Below are 21,549 nucleotides of genomic sequence, written 5' to 3' on the forward strand. Positions count from 1 at the left end.
TGATTTGACAGCAGTTGTTTCCTAAAGCTGACCTTCTACTCGATCATATTTTGATACTCGAGGAGAGAGCCCATAGATTCTACGGGCTTCCGTTACTTCAGAGTTGACGAAGCCCATAATTTCTACGGTTCGTATATTATATGTAATTTTAAAATTCCTGCCCGTATGGGCGTGATTATAGCTACACAAGCGTAGTACAAGATGGTAACAAGTTGATTCCCTAGATGGCATTTGATAACAGTTTTCATTGCTTTTCATGAATCAATGATTCGACGGAGGATATTAAAAGAATATTATGCATCATTCAGCAAGGTTTTATCATCTATTATTGCAGCAGTAAAGACTGCGTGTGAAGGTTAAGGGAAGACGAAATAGTTAATGCCGAAGGCGATATAAAAAATTCTGATTCTGGAATAGGTGATTTTGGATGTACTGTTGGTATGTATCGTAAATACTTTCCAGTAGGGCCTAAATCGTAACGTTTTGAATATAACTTTTCAAAGTTAGTCTAACGAGTTGTAATAAATACGTCATTTTTGAAAGTAGTGGTAGCAGTAATTCTGAAATGAAGGTAGCTTCAAACCGGTAGGGGAAATCCACCCCTGTCACACTCCCTTCCGATTTTTATTTTTTCACATTATATACTGAAATTCACTTTAAAATATACTTGCGCAATATTCGCAGTTACAAACAATGATTTTATTAAAAAAATAGAAAACCTGTCTGGTGTCTGGGGACAGGTAGCCAATACGGGAGTATTGAGCAAAACGGAAAGCTGGCGCAGGGGCTAATGTGAATAAATGGGGCTAAATCCTGAGAGCTGTGCTCGTCCTACCGCGCAAGATGGCCGCTGGGAGCTGGCGCAAGGGCTAAAGTGTATGCACTGCTGCTATGGGGCTAACTCTGGAGAGCTGCCTCATGGACTCACAACTTATAACTTAAGACCTACATTGGAGAACTGACGCAACAGCTACTGGGCAAGATGTTTGCTATATATTGTTCATATGGGTATGACTCTGGAGAGCCACCTCAGGGGCTCATAACTTGTAATTTAGGGTTTAGGGCTTATTGACCATATCAGACTAAATTTTATGAACTGATTAATAGCTACAGAGCAAGATGGTTGCTATATATGGCTCTTATGGGACTAATTGTGGAGAGCTAACTTAAGGGCACACAACTTGTAACCTGTAACTCCTTGGCTAAGCTTGCAGACTTGAGTTCGACCTATCGACTAACCCTAACCTAACAAGCCAAAGTTCCACTCCCCAGCTAACTTTACAGACTCGATTTTAACTCCTTATCTAACTTCGCAGACCCGAGTTCGAACCCCTTTATCTAACGTAGCGAATGGAATTCGCTGCCCGGGCTAACCACAAAAGAGTGCAAGCATAACCTTATAGGTTTGGATTCGATCCCAGGCTCAACCTAACTGACTTACTAGCCAATATTGCAGCTATAGATTGCTCATATGAGGTTAACTGTGGAGAAACACCTAACGGGGATACAACTTTAACTTAGGACCTGTTTTTTTACTGGTCTAACTCCAAGGAGCAGGGGATGTGCTAATGTGTATACAGTTCTCTTATGGGACTAACTCTAATTCTAATTCAAATTTAAGAGGAGTCAATAGTAGAATTTTTAACTTCTACAATTTACCATTTATAAAAACCAAATTTAGAACAGAAGCACATATTAATGAGGTATAGCCCCGTACAAAATTTGCAGTTGATTAATGAATTGGTTGCAAAGTTATTGACAAAGAATTGTTATTTTGATTTGTTGAATGGAGAATGATCCATAAGGCACAGTTTTCATATTTTGGGCTATAATTTGGCAAACAAGTAAAAAAACCCACATATTTAAGAACAGTTCCGGGTTTTGAAGTCAGGTATAAACTATTGGAGATATCATTCCTTTCAGTGTTTCTTTATTCATTTAATAGTTAAAAATTTAGCTTCGTGCTGTTTTAGGAGCAAAACTACGAAGGTAAAATTCAACTGATATTAAAATACAGAACTACTTGTAATTCCTGTATATATTCAAACATTCTCTGAAAATATCATGTGAATCTTATAACAACTCTGTCGCATTTTGTGCATGGCAAACAGCTGAAGAAGTCTTATGGTAGAGAAAAGCAACTAACAATTTTAAGAAACATGCTTGCTTTAAAATTGTTCTGGACAGTAAAATGCTCCCTCACATGTCTTTAACCTCTTACGCACAGCGTAGGTCTACTGAGGTATTACTGAATTGGCTGTCCGAAAGAACTCTGAAGCTAATGTTGCCTGACAGCATGAGAGAAAGTGTCGTAGACTTGCTCTATATACACCGTAGCACTACCTTTTAAATCCGTTATACTTCGTCGCCATAAGACCTATCTGTGTCGGTGCGACGTAAAGCCCCTAGCAAAAAAAATAATATAAAAAAATCCGTTATTTAGAGCTTAAAAATGGCGACAGAGAAAACTTATGTCGGGATTTCAAAGAGGAAGAATAGGGGAATTTTTTAAAGTTAAAATTGGAAATTAGATTTTTTTGTAAAAAGGCAAGATTTCAGTTTTGTTTTTGTATGTTTCAACTAATTATATTATGGAAGGTACTCTAGTTCAATCTTCGGCTAAAGTATTGCATATAAAGCTGAATCTTAACTCATGTAATCAATTTCTCTTTCCTGTACACAACATATCCAACTCTCTGGAAGAAGGCTATTGTGTTACCACTTCCGAAAGACAAACATCTTTGGATGAGGGAGACTATCGTCCAGTATTTATTTTGTCAGCTCTAAACAAAATCTTAGGGTATATAGTCTATACACGAATGTATGAGTGCCTTCAAACGCACGATCTACATTATTCTTTCCAGTTCGGCTTCCGACAAGGGTATAGTAAAACTACAGCCTTAATCAAAGTGACTCAGTACATTCTGCAAGCAATAGAAAAAGGACGATTCACAGTTCTGGTATTACTAGATTACAGTAAAGATTTCGTCAGCGTAGACATTGTCATATTACTTGTAAAACAGAAGGCTCTACTTTATCTCAGAGTATGATTGCTTTCATGTATTCCTCTCTTCACGGACATGAACAGTAAGTGAAACGTAATAATGATCTCGTTTCCTTGTAGCGCGGTGCGAACAGACGATTCCCTCAAGTCTCTGTACTCGGACCAATTCTTTTCGTACTTTTTTGTGAATGACGTATCAATAAATCTAAGATTTTGGAAATACCATATGTACGCTGACGACGTTCAACTGTACACATAATCTAAAACACGAGATCTTCACGAAAATAACGACTTAATTAAACATTGACTTTGAGGCTATTAGTGACTGGTCTGCTGCTCACGGCCTGAAATGTAACCGTACAAAATTACAAAAAAAAAATCATTATTGCCTGTCAAAGCAAATGACAAATGTAAGTAAACGTACGTTGCCCAGAGTAATCCTTCAGGATGTTCCAATTCCTTTTGTGTCACAAGTGAAGAATATTGGCGGTAGGTAGGTGACTGAATTGGTGGCTATGTTTATGGAAAATAGAACTCAGAGAATTAGAATAGGTGAAGCTTTATCTGACCCTGTAATATCTAAGTTGGGAATTCCTCAAGGCAGTATTATTGGACCTTTATATTTTCTTATACATAAATTATATGAGTAAAGAAGTGGAATAAGAAATAAGGCTTTATCGGATGATATTATACTTCACAGAGTAATTAATAAGTTGCAAGATTGTGAGCAACTACAAAATGACCTCGATAATGTTGTGAGATGGACAATGGGCAATGGTATGATGATATACGGGTTAAATGCCAGGTTGTGAGTTTCACAAACATACAAAGCGCTCATGGGGTGAAAGTTCCGTATGAAGATCATTGTAAGCACCTAGATGTTAAGGGGATACGGGGCTGCCTATCTTACCAATGTTAAGTTTAATTCATGTTCCTTTTTCTCAGGAGCTAATAAAGTTATGAAAATGAAGTTTATGTCACATTTTATTAAAACCTTACTTGGCATACTGACGGAGTGTTTTTGTAATTGGACTTAAGGGGACTCAGATACATATTTTTTAAACAGTCAATAAATAGAATAATTTTTTCCTAAAAAACAGTCAAATCTCAAGTTTTTATATGAATCAGGAAATCCCTCCGTTAAAATGTTAACCAATATGAGACAAATTAATGATGAAAATTACACAGCTCTGTGATAAATAGTCACCTAGAAAAAGGAACATACATTTGAAAAATTAGAAACTGAGAAAACTGCAGTTAAAACTTTCCACACATATGATTTTCTCATTGTTAGCTCAAGTTTAAATTAAAATTGTGGCAACTTTTAATTGTTAAACTATAATGTATTATACATCATTTTAAAGAGCAGACTACAGAGATTCATAAAATATAAAAATAATAAAAAATGTTTTTGACCATTTTAACCGTTCCCTATCCCCTTAATATAAGAAAAGAGCTTCATTGGAGTAATCACACAATAGGGATTGTAAATAAAGTGTAGGCCTACAGATCTCTGCACATGGTTATGAGCTTATTTAGGGGTTGTAGTACGGATGTAAAGGAGAGGGCATATAAGTCTCTGGTAAGACCTCCACTAGAGTATGGTTCCAGTGTATGGGACCCTCATTAGGACTTCTTGATTCAAGGACTGGAAAAAATCCAAAGTAAAGCAGGTCGATTTGTTCTGGATGATTTCCGACAAAGTAGTAGCGTCACAAAAATGTTGCAAAGTTTGGGAACACGTGGAAGAAAGGAGACGAGCTTCTCGACTATGTGGTATGGGGCAAATATTATTTTATAGGAAGGGGAGTTAGGGATTGGTATAACTTACAAAGGGAGATGTCCAATAAATTTTCAATTTCTTTGCAATAATTTAAGAAAAGGCTAGGAAAACAACAGATAGGGAATCTGTGATGTGGGCGACTGCCATAAATTCAGATCGGTACTGACTGAGTGCTACATGATTCTGTGTATTTCGTCCTTATGGGCACTCAATTCGATCTCGCGCTGTTGTATTTCCCTTTTTAAATCATTTGAATCTTCGTGTTTACGTCCATATTAGCCTTAAGCTGTTGGGCGACGGCTTTCGTCAACTCCTGGTTATTGCCTCCACAATAGCCAAGAATATGTCCTAGGACTGAATGTGTTTAGTACATGTTTACTACTGCACAGCGTATGCATAGTTATGAGTCTCATGTGTTAACTCAGTCAGCTCGTCAAGTCCAAAATCTTCTCCAAAATAATTTCAGGTCCTCATTGTTTATAACAACATTCAGGCTACGGGAAAATGCTCAGCCTAGGAAACCTTTCAGACGAAGAAGAATTCTCACTGAAGAAAAATTAGGTTTCATTGGTTATTTGCAAAATTGATGTAGAGTATTACTTAGGTCCCAAGTATGTGTGATCAGTGAAGTCAGGCACTTTCAGCAATTCCTTCCATAGCGCTTGTAAATAACAAACTTCTTAAAACAATTCATCCTGAATAGAATAGAATAGAATAGAATAGAATAGAATAGAATAGCGTACTTCCATCTCTTGGTTCCGGATCGCTTGACACTAGGGAGAAAGCACTGTTTTACTGCAATTCATTAAAGTTTGATACCTGCTTTACATTACCTCTTATAATTATTTGACTATTACTACACTAAATATAATTTATTTTGTCCTATAGTGCATTCCATGTTAAGAAAACAGTATTGCTCTTATGACAACAGGGTTGCCATATCGAACGATTCTGCTCAATCGCATCACAGTAAAACGGGGGCACATAAATTTGTGAAATTCAGTACTGTATGTAAGTTCAACACAAAAAGCGGAAGAAACTAAGCCACAAATTCTTTTTATGAACTAAAGGGGATGGGGGTTTACAGGGGCTATTTTTGATTTGTTCAGAATCAGAGGTAAATTACGACACAAAAAAAAACCTCAGGACTAAAGTGTAGGCAAATTGCGGGAGAAAATAGGCAAATAATATTTATGGGCTCGAGGGATGAGGGATGCATTTAAATCCATTTCATAAATGTCTCCAGGCAATAAAGGCTAGAAAACCGACGCAACAAATAAACAGTGAAGGTGACTACACTACAGAAGTTAGCTGACATAGGAAAGTTTTTTATTCCCTTCCCCTCCCTGTAAACCCCCGTCCCCTTTAGTTCATAAAAATACCGAGCTCGATAGCTGCAGTCGCTTAAGTGCGGCCAGTATCCAGTAATCGGGAGATAGTGGGTTCGAGCCCCACTATCGCCAGCTCTGAAGATGGTTTTCCGTGGTTTCCCATTTTCACACCAGGCAAATGCCGGGGCTGTACCTTAATTGAGGCCACGACCTTTCCTTTTTCCACATACTTTTTAAAATACAAAAATAATATATTGACATTCTGCCTGGCGTAATCCACTCTTCAATTAATAGTTTAGCAGTTGTATAGAATTCTCCCTCCCTTTCTATTTTTGTTTTATACTCACTTCCCAGATATGTTACTTACTCTGCCAACACACGGCAATAACTGTCACCGCTTGCCGAAATGAAAAACTCCCTGTGGGTGTCTCCTACTTCAAATGCTCCCATTATGTAACAATGGTAAACCTACCTGTTAGTCTTCGAAGTGTTGTTATCGGGCGTCAGAATACCGACTGCCAGTGAAGTATTAAAGTCGAAGCTATACCACAAGTCTGCACCAAAGCGTCCCAAATATTCCAAAGTATATTTTTTTAGGCCTAAGCACATAGCTGTACCTTCAGGAACTTCTTCGAGCAAATTAAGTGTAAATTTGACTGAGCCATTCAAATGCCCTGAAAAGAAAACAGTACAAAACGAAATAACATATAATCGTTCAGCGTATATACACTGACTGACAGTGACAATGCAACACCAAGGAGGAGTGGTTCGAAAGGGATGAAAGTTGGGGAAAAAACAGAGACGGCACGGACGAATAATTGATGTTTATTTCAAACCGATATGCAGGTTACACAATGCGCACGGCATCGACTCAGTAGGATGTAGGACCACCGCGAGCGGCGATGCACGCAGAAACACGTCGAGGTACAGAGTCAATAAGAGTGCGGATGGTGTCCTGAGGGATGGTTCTCCATTCTCTGTCAACCATTTGCCACAGTTGGTCGTCCGTACGAGGCTGGGGCAGAGTTTGCAAACGGCGTCCAATGAGATCCCACACGTGTTCGATTGGTGAGAGATCCGGAGAGTACGCTGGCCACGGAAGCATCTGTACACCTCGTAGAGGCTGTTGGGAGATGCGAGCAGTGTGTGGGCGGGCATTATCCTGCTGAAACAGAGCATTGGGCAGCCCCTGAAGGTACGGGAGTGGCACCGGCCGCAGCACATGCTGCACGTAGCGGTGGGCATTTAACGTGCCTTGAATACGCACTAGAGGTGACGTGGAATCATACGCAATAGCGCCCCAAACCATGATGCCGCGTTGTCTAGCGGTAGGGCGCTCCACAGTTACTGCCGGATTTGACCTTTCTCCACGCCGACGCCACACTCGTCTGCGGTGACTATCACTGACAGAACAGAAGCGTGACTCATCGGAGAACATGACGTTCCGCCATTCCCTCATCCAAGTCGCTCTAGCCCGGCACCATGCCAGGCGTGCACGTCTATGCTGTGGAGTCAATGGTAGTCTTCTGAGCGGACGCCGGGAGTGCAGGCCTCCTTCAACCAATCGACGGGAAATTGTTCTGGTCGATATTGGAACAGCCAGGGTGTCTTGCACATGCTGAAGAATGGCGGTTGACGTGGCGTGCGGGGCTGCCACCGCTTGGCGGCGGATGCACCGATCCTCGCGTGCTGACGTCACTCGGGCTGCGCCTGGACCCCTCGCACGTGCCACATGTCCCTGCGCCAACCATCTTCTCCACAGGCGCTGCACCGTGGACACATCCCTATGGGTATCGGCTGCGATTTGACGAAGCGACCAACCTGCCCTTCTCAGCCCGATCACCATACCCCTCGTAAAGTCGTCTGTCTGCTGGAAATGCCTCCGTTGACGGCGGCCTGGCATTCTTAGCTATACACGTGTCCTGTGGCACACGACAACACGTTCTACAATGACTGTCGGCTGAGAAATCACGGTACGAAGTGGGCCATTCGCCAACGCCGTGTCCCATTTATCGTTCGCTACGTGCGCAGCACAGCGGCGCATTTCACATCATGAGCATACCTCAGTGACGTCAGTCTACCCTGCAATTGGCATAAAGTTCTGACCACTCCTTCTTGGTGTTGCATTTGCTCTGTCAGTCAGTGTATAATACAAAAGTTGCCTAGGAAACACGTTCTTTTCACAAGAATCTAAAATCACAGATATATTCAAACAAGATTCAGTCAGAATATGCATTTATATGCCAAAAATTCAAGTATATTAATGAATACAAATCAGAATAAAGATAGGTACTGTGCGTGCATAGGATCTCACTGAGTATGAAATGCTGTCACAACCAGTTCTCATGCCTGGGTACACGAAACACATCCGTTTTAAGGAAATTTGGGACTCGTTGCTGATATATCACCTTGTGAATGAGTTCTTTAATGTGCAAATGGTACCCGTCTCTGGCATACAAGCACTCTTAAATGATAGCTGATACGGGATATCAATACATGACGTACCAATTAATTCCCAGACGCAATCAAAGAGTACAATCCTGCTATAGCTCATTCCATGTTAAAAAACTATATTGCTCTTATGACAATAGGGTTGCCATATCGAACGGCTCTGCTCAACACCATCACGGGAGAACTGCGGCACATAAATTTGTGAAATTCAGTATTTAAGTTCAAGATAAAAAGCGGAAGAAACTAAGCTACAAATTATTTTTATGAACTAAAGGGGACGGGGTTAATACAGGGGCTATTTTTGGTTTGTACAGAACCCGAGGTAAACTACGGCGCATAAGAAACCTCAGCATTGAGATGTAAGGCAAATTGGGGAGAAAATAGACAAATTATTTTTATAGGCTCGAGGGGTGAGGGATGCATTTTATTGCATTTAATTAATTTCTCCTGGCAACAAAGGCTAGAAAACATATGCAACACATAAATACTGTAGATGACTCTACAAAAGATAACAGTGTTAAAGAAAGAAATCACACACGTAAGCTTATCGCATAACTGTCAAGCAACACAAGACAATTACGCACTGATTTAAAGCCTAAAAACTCACACGTAACAAATAAATCCTGTAGACTACTTCACTACAGAAGTGAGTTACCGGCGGTTCACAGAGTGAGGGACTACACGAGACTTGTACCAGAGTAACACAAAAGAAGGAAACTGAAGGAAAGCAACGAAGCGATGGCTGTTCCTCCCATTTTGCTTCCTCCCTATAAATGTATTTATGAAAAAAATGTTAAGTAGTTATTTTAATAACTCACGAGCAAAAATTCCTCATCATTTTATCTATCTTTCATAATACATTACAAAGTACAGTATAATATCCCTTAATCACGAGGAATTATGGGTGTCTCATAGGGGGTGTGTTCACTCCTTGTAAGAGCAGTACTGTTTTCTTAACGTGGAATGAGCTATAGGCTTTCGAACTTAGTAGGTCCTTTCTACGTCTGCCGAAGAATCACATCTATCAGGGTATGGAGAAAGAGAAAGCGGAAGGCGTGATAACCTGGACGTTGCAATCCATAATCGTCATAGTCATCAAAAAGAGGAACATTCTTGGATAAGGAGTCAAAATTATTCAATTCTCTTGCTCAATGGTAATTGTGTAATCATTTAATTAATTGGCTGTAAAATATTAAAATGGGCATATTTCTAAATACTTTCCAAAAGTTTGACTAATTTTCGAGTCCTATCTTGCAAAACACAATTCTTATACATGGAATCACCGGTGTGTAGTTCATAATTCACACTATTTACTGATATGGTTACAAGTGTGGTCAAATATAGTTAAAAGAGACTAATAATCGGCCTCAGTAAGAAGAACTATATCATAAAATTTGGAAAGTATAAACGCTGAGTAGTGTCTTATTGGAATAGGAAGGTATTTAAAAAAATATATACCTTACAAACCCAAGCTGAATGTCTGTTATTGCTGAAGTGCAAATATTTTGACGTAAATGGGCCTGTTGTTTCGTTCCAGTATTAGATTGCTCGTTAAAAATACCTCTATCGCGAAAAATGTGTATAGCAGATGTACATGAAGAAGAAGTATTGTTTACAGATGAGTCCGCTTTCGTCTAAAACTGTGCGACGGACATATTGTACCGGGATTGACCGTACATCAAGTATTTCTTAAAAAAAATACGCCATAAAGGATTTATAAAGTATTGGCGTGTGTATGTTTCAAACACTCACACGAGCAAGTAGTCAACCCGCACAACGCTACTTGCGTCATCATCCAGCCAGCGCTGTGTCGAGGACAGGTTGCGTCATAGGCCTTGACGTTGCCTGCATCAGGAAAAATGCTGACTCAGTAGAAAAACTAATTTCCCGCCAAAAGCGTGGGAAAATGCTGACGTAGCACCCATTGTTTTAGAACATTATTTACTATTGTATTTATGAGGATTCATAATCCTGAGAAGGATCGTCGAAACCACATTCGTCCGCTCCAACATGTTCGAGGGTACTCCAGACGACTCCAAGTTGTTCAAAACGTCTGTAATGTGGATGACAGCCTCATCTGTATTACAAGACGTGCCGATAGACTTGTAACTTTGTACAAAACCGGGTAACTCTTGTAAAAGTTCCTTGTCGATGACATAGACAGCTTCATTTCTTGGAGCAAGAATTGCTCTTTGACACCCAATGCGTGATCAATGAAATGTTGTGCTCACGTACGTTACAAATTCCAGATCTCTGCAAGCATTACGTTTCGCTGGGTTTCGCACGCATACACACAGACAAACGCTTCCGGTTATACCGGACCGAATATGTCTCTTCGTGTCGGGAACCGAAATTGGCCTCCTATGGCATGGAATTTAAATGGGAGCTTGACTGATATATGTCTCACTATTCCTTGTTTATTATTCCCCCCTACGTTGCAATCCTTGCACCTCAATCTTCAGTTTAAACCCTCATTATAATACCGGCCCTTAGTAGAAGATGGCAGCACATATCAGGGACGATTCATGCTTTAAGAATCGGAGCAGGCTCGGGGAATATATGAATTAAATAAGACATAAATTGACTAAGAAAAGGAAGAGTGGGGTAAGATGGTTTAAAAAAAAATTGAATAATAGGACACAGATTTCAATGGCGACTAGCCCACAACTAAAATGTTAGGGGAGAAGGTAAATGAACACGACACAGCTGTGTCAATTTAAAGTGCATATAAATTCAGTATGCTTATCATACCGTGCTCTTGCTTTCGAAAGTTACGTTGGCCATCAGCCACGTTCACTTAGCTTATGTGAAGAATCACTTTGGTCATAAGTTTAATTTTATTGGATGATATCGGCCCATGACGAGAATTGGAGGTTACTCAGATTCAATTCCGGGTCCAGGTAACTTGTCCTACGGTGATTGTCAGTTAGTGGACAGCCTTAATGAGAGAGAAAGTCTGGATATCAGTTCCTGATTCTTAGACGTTCCAGAAATCGGAAGATTAACCAACAGTTGTTTATGGAACTGAGCGGATGGACTTCCAGGATGTTGTTGTTGTTGTTTTCGTGTTAAAGTCAAAGTGGTTTTCTTTAAATAAGGCCTTCAGATATGATATTGTAGTGAATACTAATTCCGTCACCAAATTTCATTGTTTTTGATTGAATAAACATAGTCAGATTATCCCAGTGTTTGATTTAAGTAAGTAGGTCTTCGTTGATGCCTGATAGTCATGTCGGCAAGTGACGAAGAGCCTTTAACACTCCCGAGACACAAGAGTCAACGATTTATACTGAAGACCTACAATAGGTAACAGTCATTATGACATGACGACACCAGTTCATTATAAAATAGTGTGTCAACATTCTGGCTGATAAAATGTCATTTTACCATCTCTAATTATCGTCTCCGACGTGACTACAAGAAGGACAGTCGATCACATGCAGTAGTTTATCTGCACAAGAAGATGTTTGAGGAACATTGGCCCACACTAGTCTTATAAGACTGCATTCTAAAGTTTAATCTAGATAAAGCAAAATGTACAAGATTTTTACCCATATGAATATCTGCATTACATATTACAGCGTTGTCTTCGGGAGCGAAGGAAGGTGTGCAATTGTAGATCTCAGAAATGTCCTTAAGCTCTCTGTGGGCCGTGTCTGGACACGTGAGAGATAGCTCTTCACTCAAAGTTGATTCACACACCGTGGTCATAAGTTGCACCACCTAAAGGAGAAAGAAAATGCATTTGTTTATTTATTTATGTATTTATATATTTAACTTATGATGTACAGAGGAAATGAAGAAAACAAATTTAACCAAATGTAAAATAATGAAGGCTATAAAATGGCCGGAATGCATTCGTCTGTGTGGAAATGTAGTAAGACGTTTGGTATTTTCTCAGGCATATATTATGGAGTCATGTTAAGTGTTTGAAGGAGAATAATGGACTGGAACACAGAGGGTAAGGAAAGCAGAGGAAAACCAGGCGACGTTTGTCGGTATTTAATAATGAAGATAAGAGGTGAGAAACTAAAGCTAGTATTAGTGCACAGAGGCTTGAAGACTGAACGCTGTAAGATGCCAAGCTGAGTAGCTCAGACGGTTCGTGCGTTGGCCTTCTGGCCCCAGCTTGGCATGTTCGACCCTGGCTCAGTCCGGTGGTATTTGAAGGTGCTCAAGTATGTCAGTCTCGTGTGGGTAGATTTAGTAGCAAGTAAAAAAACTCCTGAGAGACAAAATTCTGGCACTTCGACGTCTACGAAAATCGTCAAAAATTGTAGTTAGTAGGACGTGAAAACAATATCATCATAAATATCATCATCATCATCATCATCATCTGAACGTTGTAAGTATATAATGAAACTCTATGTATTTTGAAAATACATGTGTGAAAAAGCAGCAATTAACACACTTCCCATTGCAGGAAATGTGGACAGTATGAAAGGCAATGAGTTTAACGGACGATATTTATTGCACTTCCTGGAGTGGCAAGATAGCTCTTGGGACAATTGTACATTTATTAAAATGGCAAGATGTTCACCGAACGTCCGCCTCTGTAGCGTAACGGTTAGTGTTATTAGCTGCCGTCCTCGGGGGCTCGGGTTCGATTCCCGGTACTGTCACAAATTTAAGACTGACAGGAGGGCTGGTATGTGGTTGAAATGGTACATGCAGCTCACTTCCATAACGGGTGTGCCTGAAAAGAGCTGCCCCACCTCGGGATGGGAACACGAGTTTAGAGGGGCTGCCTGGCCGAGGCGGTAAAGGCGTGCTCGGTTCACCCGGAAGGACGTGGGTTCGATTCCCCGTCAGGAAGTCGTAAAATTTAAGAAACGAGATTTCCAATTCCGGAGGTGCATATGGCCCTGAGGTTCACCCAGCCTACACCAAAAATGAGTACCAGGTTAATTCCTGGGGGCAAAGGCGGCCGGGCGTAGAGCTAACCACTCTACCCCATGACGTACCGAGGTTACGAATAGTTGAAGCCTTTACCTTCCACCAATCCAAGGGCCTTCATCGCCTGTACGGAGATGACTTTGCTTTGTTCACCGAACAGTTGAGGAACATTATAATCCAGTATTACATCTAAGACTTGATTTTTGGTCTTGTGGATTACTACCGGTATGTGTGTGTTCGTGGCAAGGAAATAAGTAACCACTTGACTGAGAAACTATCATATTTATGGTGTAAAGACAGGGGAAGATAGTTACCAATGACTAGGGTTTGCCGATGTCGCTGACTTAATATCATGTGTGCAAATTTATAAAGCACGTCGCTAGAATAGTATTTGACTATTAGCATAATGTATTAGTATAGTGCTCTGTGCTATAAGCTAATACCAAGTGACATTTCGAGACACACACTAGGTAAACATAAAAGCTGGTGATTCTATGACGATATGTATTATTGATGATAATATACGGTCTTCGAATTGTGAATAATGAACCTACAAATTAGACTAAGGTAAGCTGGCAATACAAATCAATACCTTTTCCTTTGAGGAGTATTCATTTCTACTGGACAAGCACAGAACCCAGCGCCATGGTATTGAGGAGCGCATTACAGATCTGTACACACAAAAAAGTTCGATTCTGGCTCGGTCGAACTAGAAAATACACATTGCGCCTGAAACATAAATACCAGCCGAAGCACGTATTGCACTGTTACCAGTCTTCACCTGAAATGGCATAGTTCACTCTAGGGTCAACACAGACAGCGACATCTGCTGTACTGTAAAGAAGCAGAAGCTCTTACCCACACTAGACACAACAGGTCCAGGATTATACGGGAGGCCGTGGAAATACGTAGAAATCCTAACAATTTCAACAGGGACACCGACTATCAATTAAGTAATACCTGGTTGCCAGCCATTAAGAATTTACGTAGGTAGTTCCCTTCCCGGTCCCTTCACTATTGTTATTTCGTCTCGGTGTTTTCCAAATTCGCACGTTCCTCGTCGCCAGATGTTTCATTCCAGGCTTGTGTCTGTGCCTTACATCTGCCAATGTGATGTGTTACGCAAACACGTTATGTGAACCGCTTAGACTGATTGTGATGGTTCGGTCAGCTTCCGCTTCGAACGCTAGCGTTGCCACGTCCTGGGGGTCATCTGGTGGTGAATGAACGTACCATTTTCCACTTCTATTAAAACGTTCCAAATTTAACGTGTCATTGTTTAAGAAGTCCTTCTCGTGGACAGTCGAGATTTCTTCTGTGCACGCGGGGCACAGTTCCCTGCGAAACGTTAAGAATTTCACCTTATTTTCTTGACACGGCATAAGCCAAAAAGCCTATACAGTATCATGTCTTTAAGTACGGGCCGTGAAAGCATTAATGACAGAATTTGAATTACTTGTGTGTATACAGCGATGTTGGCTATTGAGTGTATGATTCTAAGCAGTGTATCGATTCATTCAAGTGTCCGAGTGAATCGAATCGCAGGAACGGCGAGCTCACGGCACACAATCCAGCTGACTCACAGCGGACAGTGCTGAGTGGCTCACTCACGGATCAGTGAGACACAACACACACACGAAAACATAGGACATACGCGAGGAGCCGAACTTCCGCTGCAACGAGACATACAGAGTCGTAGCACACTGAAGAATAGTATGCTATAACGGACTCCCGCTCTCAGCTCATTTGAAATTAATACCCACTTGCATTCACTGTCATCTTCTTACAGGGGGGTTAAATAATAGATTCATTTGCAGTGTTAAAAAAATGTAGTGGAAACATAATTCCAAACTAGCTAGTAAGTAGGTTGGAATTATGTTATTCTATTTATTAGTTTAATGAATCTTAGGCCGCGTGCACACACAGCGCGCTTCGCATAGTGTGTCGCGTGTAGCGTAAAATGCTATGCATAGCGCAAGGCGTGCTTGCTGTTCACATCGAAAACTCTACGCTGTGCTCTCAACTTAGTTTGGAGCGAGGCGTTTTAGGGTGCTCACAAACTAATGCCGTTATCCAAGTACACTAGAAACAGTTTACTGATGGATAACAGTTACCTAAAATTGAAAATGAGAAAGAAGAATCGAAAGTGGGTTCATGAATTTAATGAAGAACTAATTACTTTCGGAGAATTCCATCGTTTGTACAGAGATGCAAGACTTTATCGCGATAAATTTTATGATTACTTAAGAATGACAAAAAATACTTTTGACCTTCCAAACCCTACAACTGAAATGTGGCGACAAATAGCAGAGAAGTATTGGGAGAAATTCGATTTTCCCAATTGTCCAGGAGCACCGTGCAGCAAACACGTGGAAATTAAATTTCCGGCTAAATCACGCTCTTTATATAATAATTATAAATAGTATTTTACAATACTGTTACAATTAGCATGCGCAATTTATCATCGTTACAAGAGTAAAGTAAATGTGTGACAAATATCATATTTACTTCCAAACCCACTCCTGGCCTGCAGAGTGATATTCTTCATGTTACCACCCTCCATTTGCAAAATTATAGATTCTGTGCACTTTGTCACAAAGTGTCCGGCTACATGGCTAAATGGTTACCGTACTGGCCTTTGGTCACAGGAGTCCCGGGTTCGATTCCCGGCAGAGTCGGAATTGTAATCATAATTAGTAAATTCCATTGGCACGGGGCTGGGTGTATGTGTGTATTCATAATCATTTCATCCTCATCACGATGCAGGTCACCTACGGGCGTCAACTCAAAAGACCTGCACCTGGCAAGCCGAACGTCTCCTCGGACACTTACGACCTAAAATATATACGCAATTTCATCCTGTCACAATCTTAAGCGCAGTAAAGTGTGACAGTAGAAGTAATATTACTGTATATGTTTACTGTAGGAATGCGATAAAACTGTTGTAGATACGTAAGTCCACTTATTTTGCAAAACAGTTACATTTTTATAGTTTTTGTGTCTTGGGTTCCATATTTCTTCTCTTTGAAACACTGCATGAATAATTTCTTCTTCCATAGGTTCAGAACCAGCTAGGTAACGCTAAGCAATTAACCAACACTGCGCGTTGTCTGGCGCTTCGCTTAGCTGTAAGGTAGGCGTTCAGCGCAGCAGAGCGCGGGCTGTGTGAACACCTGGCTTAGGAACAAAGCACTGGTTATGCTTAGCGTGACGCTTAGCGTTGAGCAACACGCGACACACTATGCGAAGCGCGCTCGGTGTGCACGCGGCCTTAGGAACAAAGCACTGGTTATGCTTAGCGTGACGCTTAGCGTTGAGCAACACGCAACACACTATGCGAAGCGCGCTCGGTGTGCACGCGGCCTTAGTATAATAAATTAGATGACATTCGACAATTAAAACAACTGAGCTATCTAGCCTACCCTACGACTATGAGTTTTGCTCATGATCACTCATAATTATCTGTTTTGTATGGGGGAGAACCGTTCACTATTTTCTCAATTCGTATATCGCATCATTGCACAAGATTTCAATCATTGAATAACCGAGATCACTGGTGTACGTGGATAGGGAGTAAGTGTGCCCTCTGACGCAATAACTTAACTAAAAAGGACTTTAAATCAAATAACTGTGAATACAGTGAAATTTCAGAGTTCTTTGAAATCATTTAAGAAAATATTAGACAAACAATTGATAGGGAATTTGCTACCTTGGCGACAGTACTAAATGCAGATCACTGATGATTAGGTGTACGGATATTTTTTTCATCTAATTCTACACACTTATTTAATGGTGTTGCGACTGTGGGAGAAAGGTTTTGCAACAAAAAATCTTGATTCGAAGAAGTCACTGCAGGAGAAACCTGAATCTGAAAGCTGAATGACACATAGGAAAGCAGTTTATAGAATGAATACCAAATGGTTGCAGCGAGCATTAAATGCTGTTGCCGCTGTCGTATCAGTACACACTACACACACTACACAGATGTAGTACGAATGGTGACTCTAATGTGCCGTGCATGGGATCACTGCATCGGTTCAGTAACGTAAACGGAATCGAATGAACCGAATATCCCATCACTAGTATGCAGAACTCTGTACCACTTGCAACAGGATTGCACACACTTTACCGCATAATCTGCCTAAGCACACTATATTACAAACTTATTGGAGGAGTCGTCTGGCTCGATGGCTAAATGGTTAGCGTGCTGACCTTTGGTCACAGGAGTCCCGGGTTCGATTCCCGGCAGGGTCGGGAATTTCGACCATAATTGGTTAATATCGCTGGCACGGGGGCTGGGTGTCCTCATCACGACGCGCAGGTCACCTACGGGAGTCAAATCAAAAGACCTGCATCTGGCGAGCCGAACTTGTCCTCGGACACTCCCGGCACTAAAAGCCATACGCCATACGTGCAAATAGTTAGTCTGTTGGTTCTTATATTACACAGCCAGATCAAATTGGGAGAGGGTTTTATGTAAGGCTGTCCTCGACAGTTGAAATTACTATCTATAAAGAAATTGGAAATTCTGAATGGACTATTAACATTTCTCACGAATAAAACTTACACATTACAGGTTTTATACAGCATTCGAATGGAATCATAACAGGTATCATAATATTTCCTTACAAACCATATTCAGTGTCGTAGCTGCCCGAGTTGTACTGGATCAGCGTACTCTTTAGAAAGCTGCATAGAACTGTCCAAAACCAATTGCCATCTACGCCGTCTTATGACCTCCCTCCGTATGAGAACTGCGGAGAGATTTGGAATCTAATCCAGAGGTAAGGCTTTTTGCGGATGATGTTATTCTCTATAGAGTGATAAATACGTTAGAAGATTGTGAGCAACTGCAACGTGACCTCGAAAATGTTGTGAGATGGACAGCAGGCAATGGTATGTTGATAAACGGGGCTAAAAGTCAGGTTGTGAGTTTCACAAATAGGAAAAGTCCTCTCAGTTTTAATTACTGCGTTGATGGGGTGAAAGTTCCTTTTGGGGATCATTGTAAGTATCTAGGTGTTAATATAAGGAAAGATCTTCACAGGGGTAATCACATACATGGGATTGTAAATAAAGGGTACCGATCTCTGCACATGGTTATGAGGGTGTTTAGGGGTTGTAGTAAGGATGTAAAGGAGAGTGCATATAAGTCTCTGGTAAGACCCCAACTAGAGTATGGTTCCAGTGTATGGGACCCTCACCAAGATTACCTGATTCAAGAACTGGAAAAAATCCAAAGAAAAGCAGCTCGATTTGTTCTGAGTGATTTCCGACAAAAGAGTAGCGTTACAAAAATGTTGCAATATTTGGGTTGGGAAGAATTGAGAGAAAGAAGAAGAGCTGCTCGACTTAGTGGTATGTTCCGAGCTGTCAGCGGAGAGATGGCGTGGAATGACATTAGTAGACGAATAAGTTTGAATGGCGTTTATAAAAGTAGGAAAGATCACAATATGAAGATAAAGTTGGAATTCAAGAGGACAAACTGGGGCAAATATTCATTTATAGGAAGGGGAGTTAGGGATTGGAATGACTTACCAAGAGAGATGTTCAATAAATTTCCAATTTCTTTGAAATCATTTCGGAAAAGGCTAGGAAAGCAACAGATAGGGAATCTGCCACCTGGGCGACTGCCCTAAATGCAGATCAGTATTGATTGATTGATTGATTGACTTTTGGCACGCATTCTAGTGATTGGAAATTGCATACCACCACCTGCCCTAAAGTGCCAGCCAACAGTCTGATAGTAAAAATATTTTCAACTATCGGGACTCGAACTGGATAATCACGGGGTGAGACCACATAAACTTCACGCGTATTTCATTATTATTTTATGGAAAAGAATGAAAATTGATTTCACTGGAAGCATTTTTCACTAAATAGTTCGACTATGATGGTCTCATTGCTTTATTCTTATAGCCCATATCTGGTACCATTTTAACTCTCGAACGTTCCACTTTTCTCCATACACAGTGTCTGTGGAAGGCAACAGAAGTCAGGATGTATGGTAGTTCTACCTCATGCCAATAGATGTAGCTGTGTACCTACGACATCATGGTGAATGAGACAATAACTTCGCTGAGAGAAACGTATTTTTCTTTTAAAAAGTACAAAAGTTGTGGTCCTGAGAGGCTCATTGTATTTTTCTTGTAAAGAAGACATAACAATCTACGTTAGCTGCACTAACGCGCCGCAGCAGCGCGCTGTGTGTCCCAAACGTGGGCACAGCGGAGAAAGGGACAGAACTGCCCACACGTCTGTTAGACAGGTCGCTTTGGTGTCTCGTCTAGTATTGTGTGAATAGCGGCCAAACGCATTGGCGCGTCAACTGGACGTTCACTCCAAATATGAGGTGCGTGCGACAATCCGATTCCTACGGGCTAAAAGGAAGAGTTGCACGGACATTCATCGTGAAATTAGTGCTGTGTATGGGGAGCGGGCCATTTCCCGGCAAGCGATCGTAAAGTAGTGTCAGCAATTCGAAGCCGGACGCAGGTATATCACAGACAACCATCGCGAAGGCAGGCCCGCAACGCCCGAGACCCGTGAAAAGGTCAACAGTGTGAATGCGATCATTAGACAGAACCGGCGCATTAAACTGAGAGAAATCGCGACGCAGCTGAACATGTCGTATGGCAGTGTGTTCGCCATTGTTCACGAGGACCTTGGATATCGTAAGCTGTGTCAAAGATGGGCCCCACGTCTTCTCACCGATGAGCACAAGGGACAACGTTTCCAATCCTCCCTGACATTTTTGCAACGCTATGCCGGAGACGGCAAAACGGGTTTCTGCGGCGAATCGTCACAGGCGACGAAACGTGGGTCCACCACTTCATCCCCGAAACGAAGCGAACATCAATGGGATGGGTGCACCCCTCATCACCACAACGAAAGACAGCCAAGATTCAACCTTCAGCCGGTAAGGTTATGGCGACAATGTTCTTTGACATGGAGGTTTTGCTGCACGTGGAATTCATGCCGAAAGGAACGACGATCAACGCGGCGTCGTATTGTCAAAAGTTGCACCGGTTGCGAAAAGCGATTAAAGAGAAGCGCCGGGGGAAATTGAGCGCCGGTGTGATTTTGTTGCACGATAACGGAACACCTCACGAGGCCCGCCAAACGAGAGGACTGCTGCAGCGTTTCAAGTGCGAGGTCTGGCAACATCCACCCTAGAGTTGCAACCTAGCGCCATGTGACTTTCATCTGTTCGGTAAGCTCAAAACGGAGCTCGCTGGTCGACGTTTCCAGACCGATGAGGAGGTGAACGCCGCTGTCTCCGAGTGGTTGCAGAACGCTGGAGGAAATTTCTATGCATCCGGCATCGACAAGTTGGTTGTGCATTCGCAGAAATGTTTGGAGTCTCTTGGAAACTATGTGGAAAATTGATGTTACAGTGTATGTCGTTATGGTCGTGTTGCCGTTGTATAGGCGGTGTAATAAATGGCCATAACTGGGAAGTGCAACTTATTTTCTGATCCGCCCTCGTATAACTGGTAGCAATTTCAGCTCTTGAAACATTATCATTATCACTGTGAATGACAGACAGAATAAGGCTGTTATATATAATATGATCTTGTATTATTAATACAGTCAATAGATCAATTCTTCACTGGGAATTTACTTTCGTGCTTGCAAACATACTACCCAGCAATACATCGAAAAGAACGTTAATACGTTAGTGGGACGTAAAGCAAATAACATTATTATCAAAAACTTCAATACAATGCCCATTATGAGCTGTAAAATTGTGAACTTACCAACAGGACACTCGTAGGGAAATTCATTTCTTCGTGAGAGTTAATTCTCACCTTTAAAGTGTCGTCGTGTTGGCCTTCTTCAATGCATCTGAGCAGAATCTAAAAGCTGAAAAGAAAGAAATCGTTAGTAGAGAAAATTTACAACTAATTCTGTAAGGAAGAATTGTATACGTATCAGAAAATTTTAGTGGTAAGTTTGCAAGCCTCTGTTCATAATTTAATATCTTTCATATCCCTTTGCCATACGAGGAGTAATACCGAAGATAGGCCTATTCGGGATGATTACATTATTTATAAAATCCCAACTACCTTCGGAAATGTTAA

General features: G+C 41.2%; 1 protein-coding gene across 2 annotated transcripts in view; it reads right to left on the reverse strand.

The window, feature by feature from the left end:
- The window catches only part of LOC136884053 (uncharacterized), a 50,946-nt gene that overhangs the window by 12,599 nt on the left and 16,798 nt on the right, over window positions 1-21,549 (reverse strand). For both annotated transcript variants that reach the window (XM_068229782.1, XM_068229783.1), the window contains exons 2-4: window positions 21,226-21,331; window positions 12,121-12,292; window positions 6,591-6,792 (exon numbers count right to left, since the gene is read on the reverse strand). In XM_068229782.1, the coding sequence (XP_068085883.1) occupies window positions 6,591-6,792; window positions 12,121-12,292; window positions 21,226-21,252 (401 nt within the window). In that variant the 5' untranslated portion in view covers window positions 21,253-21,331. The remainder of the gene's footprint in view (window positions 1-6,590; window positions 6,793-12,120; window positions 12,293-21,225; window positions 21,332-21,549) is intronic.

The sequence above is a fragment of the Anabrus simplex genome, chromosome 12, assembly GCF_040414725.1.
Source record: "Anabrus simplex isolate iqAnaSimp1 chromosome 12, ASM4041472v1, whole genome shotgun sequence".
NCBI classification, from domain to species: Eukaryota; Metazoa; Arthropoda; class Insecta; order Orthoptera; family Tettigoniidae; genus Anabrus; species Anabrus simplex.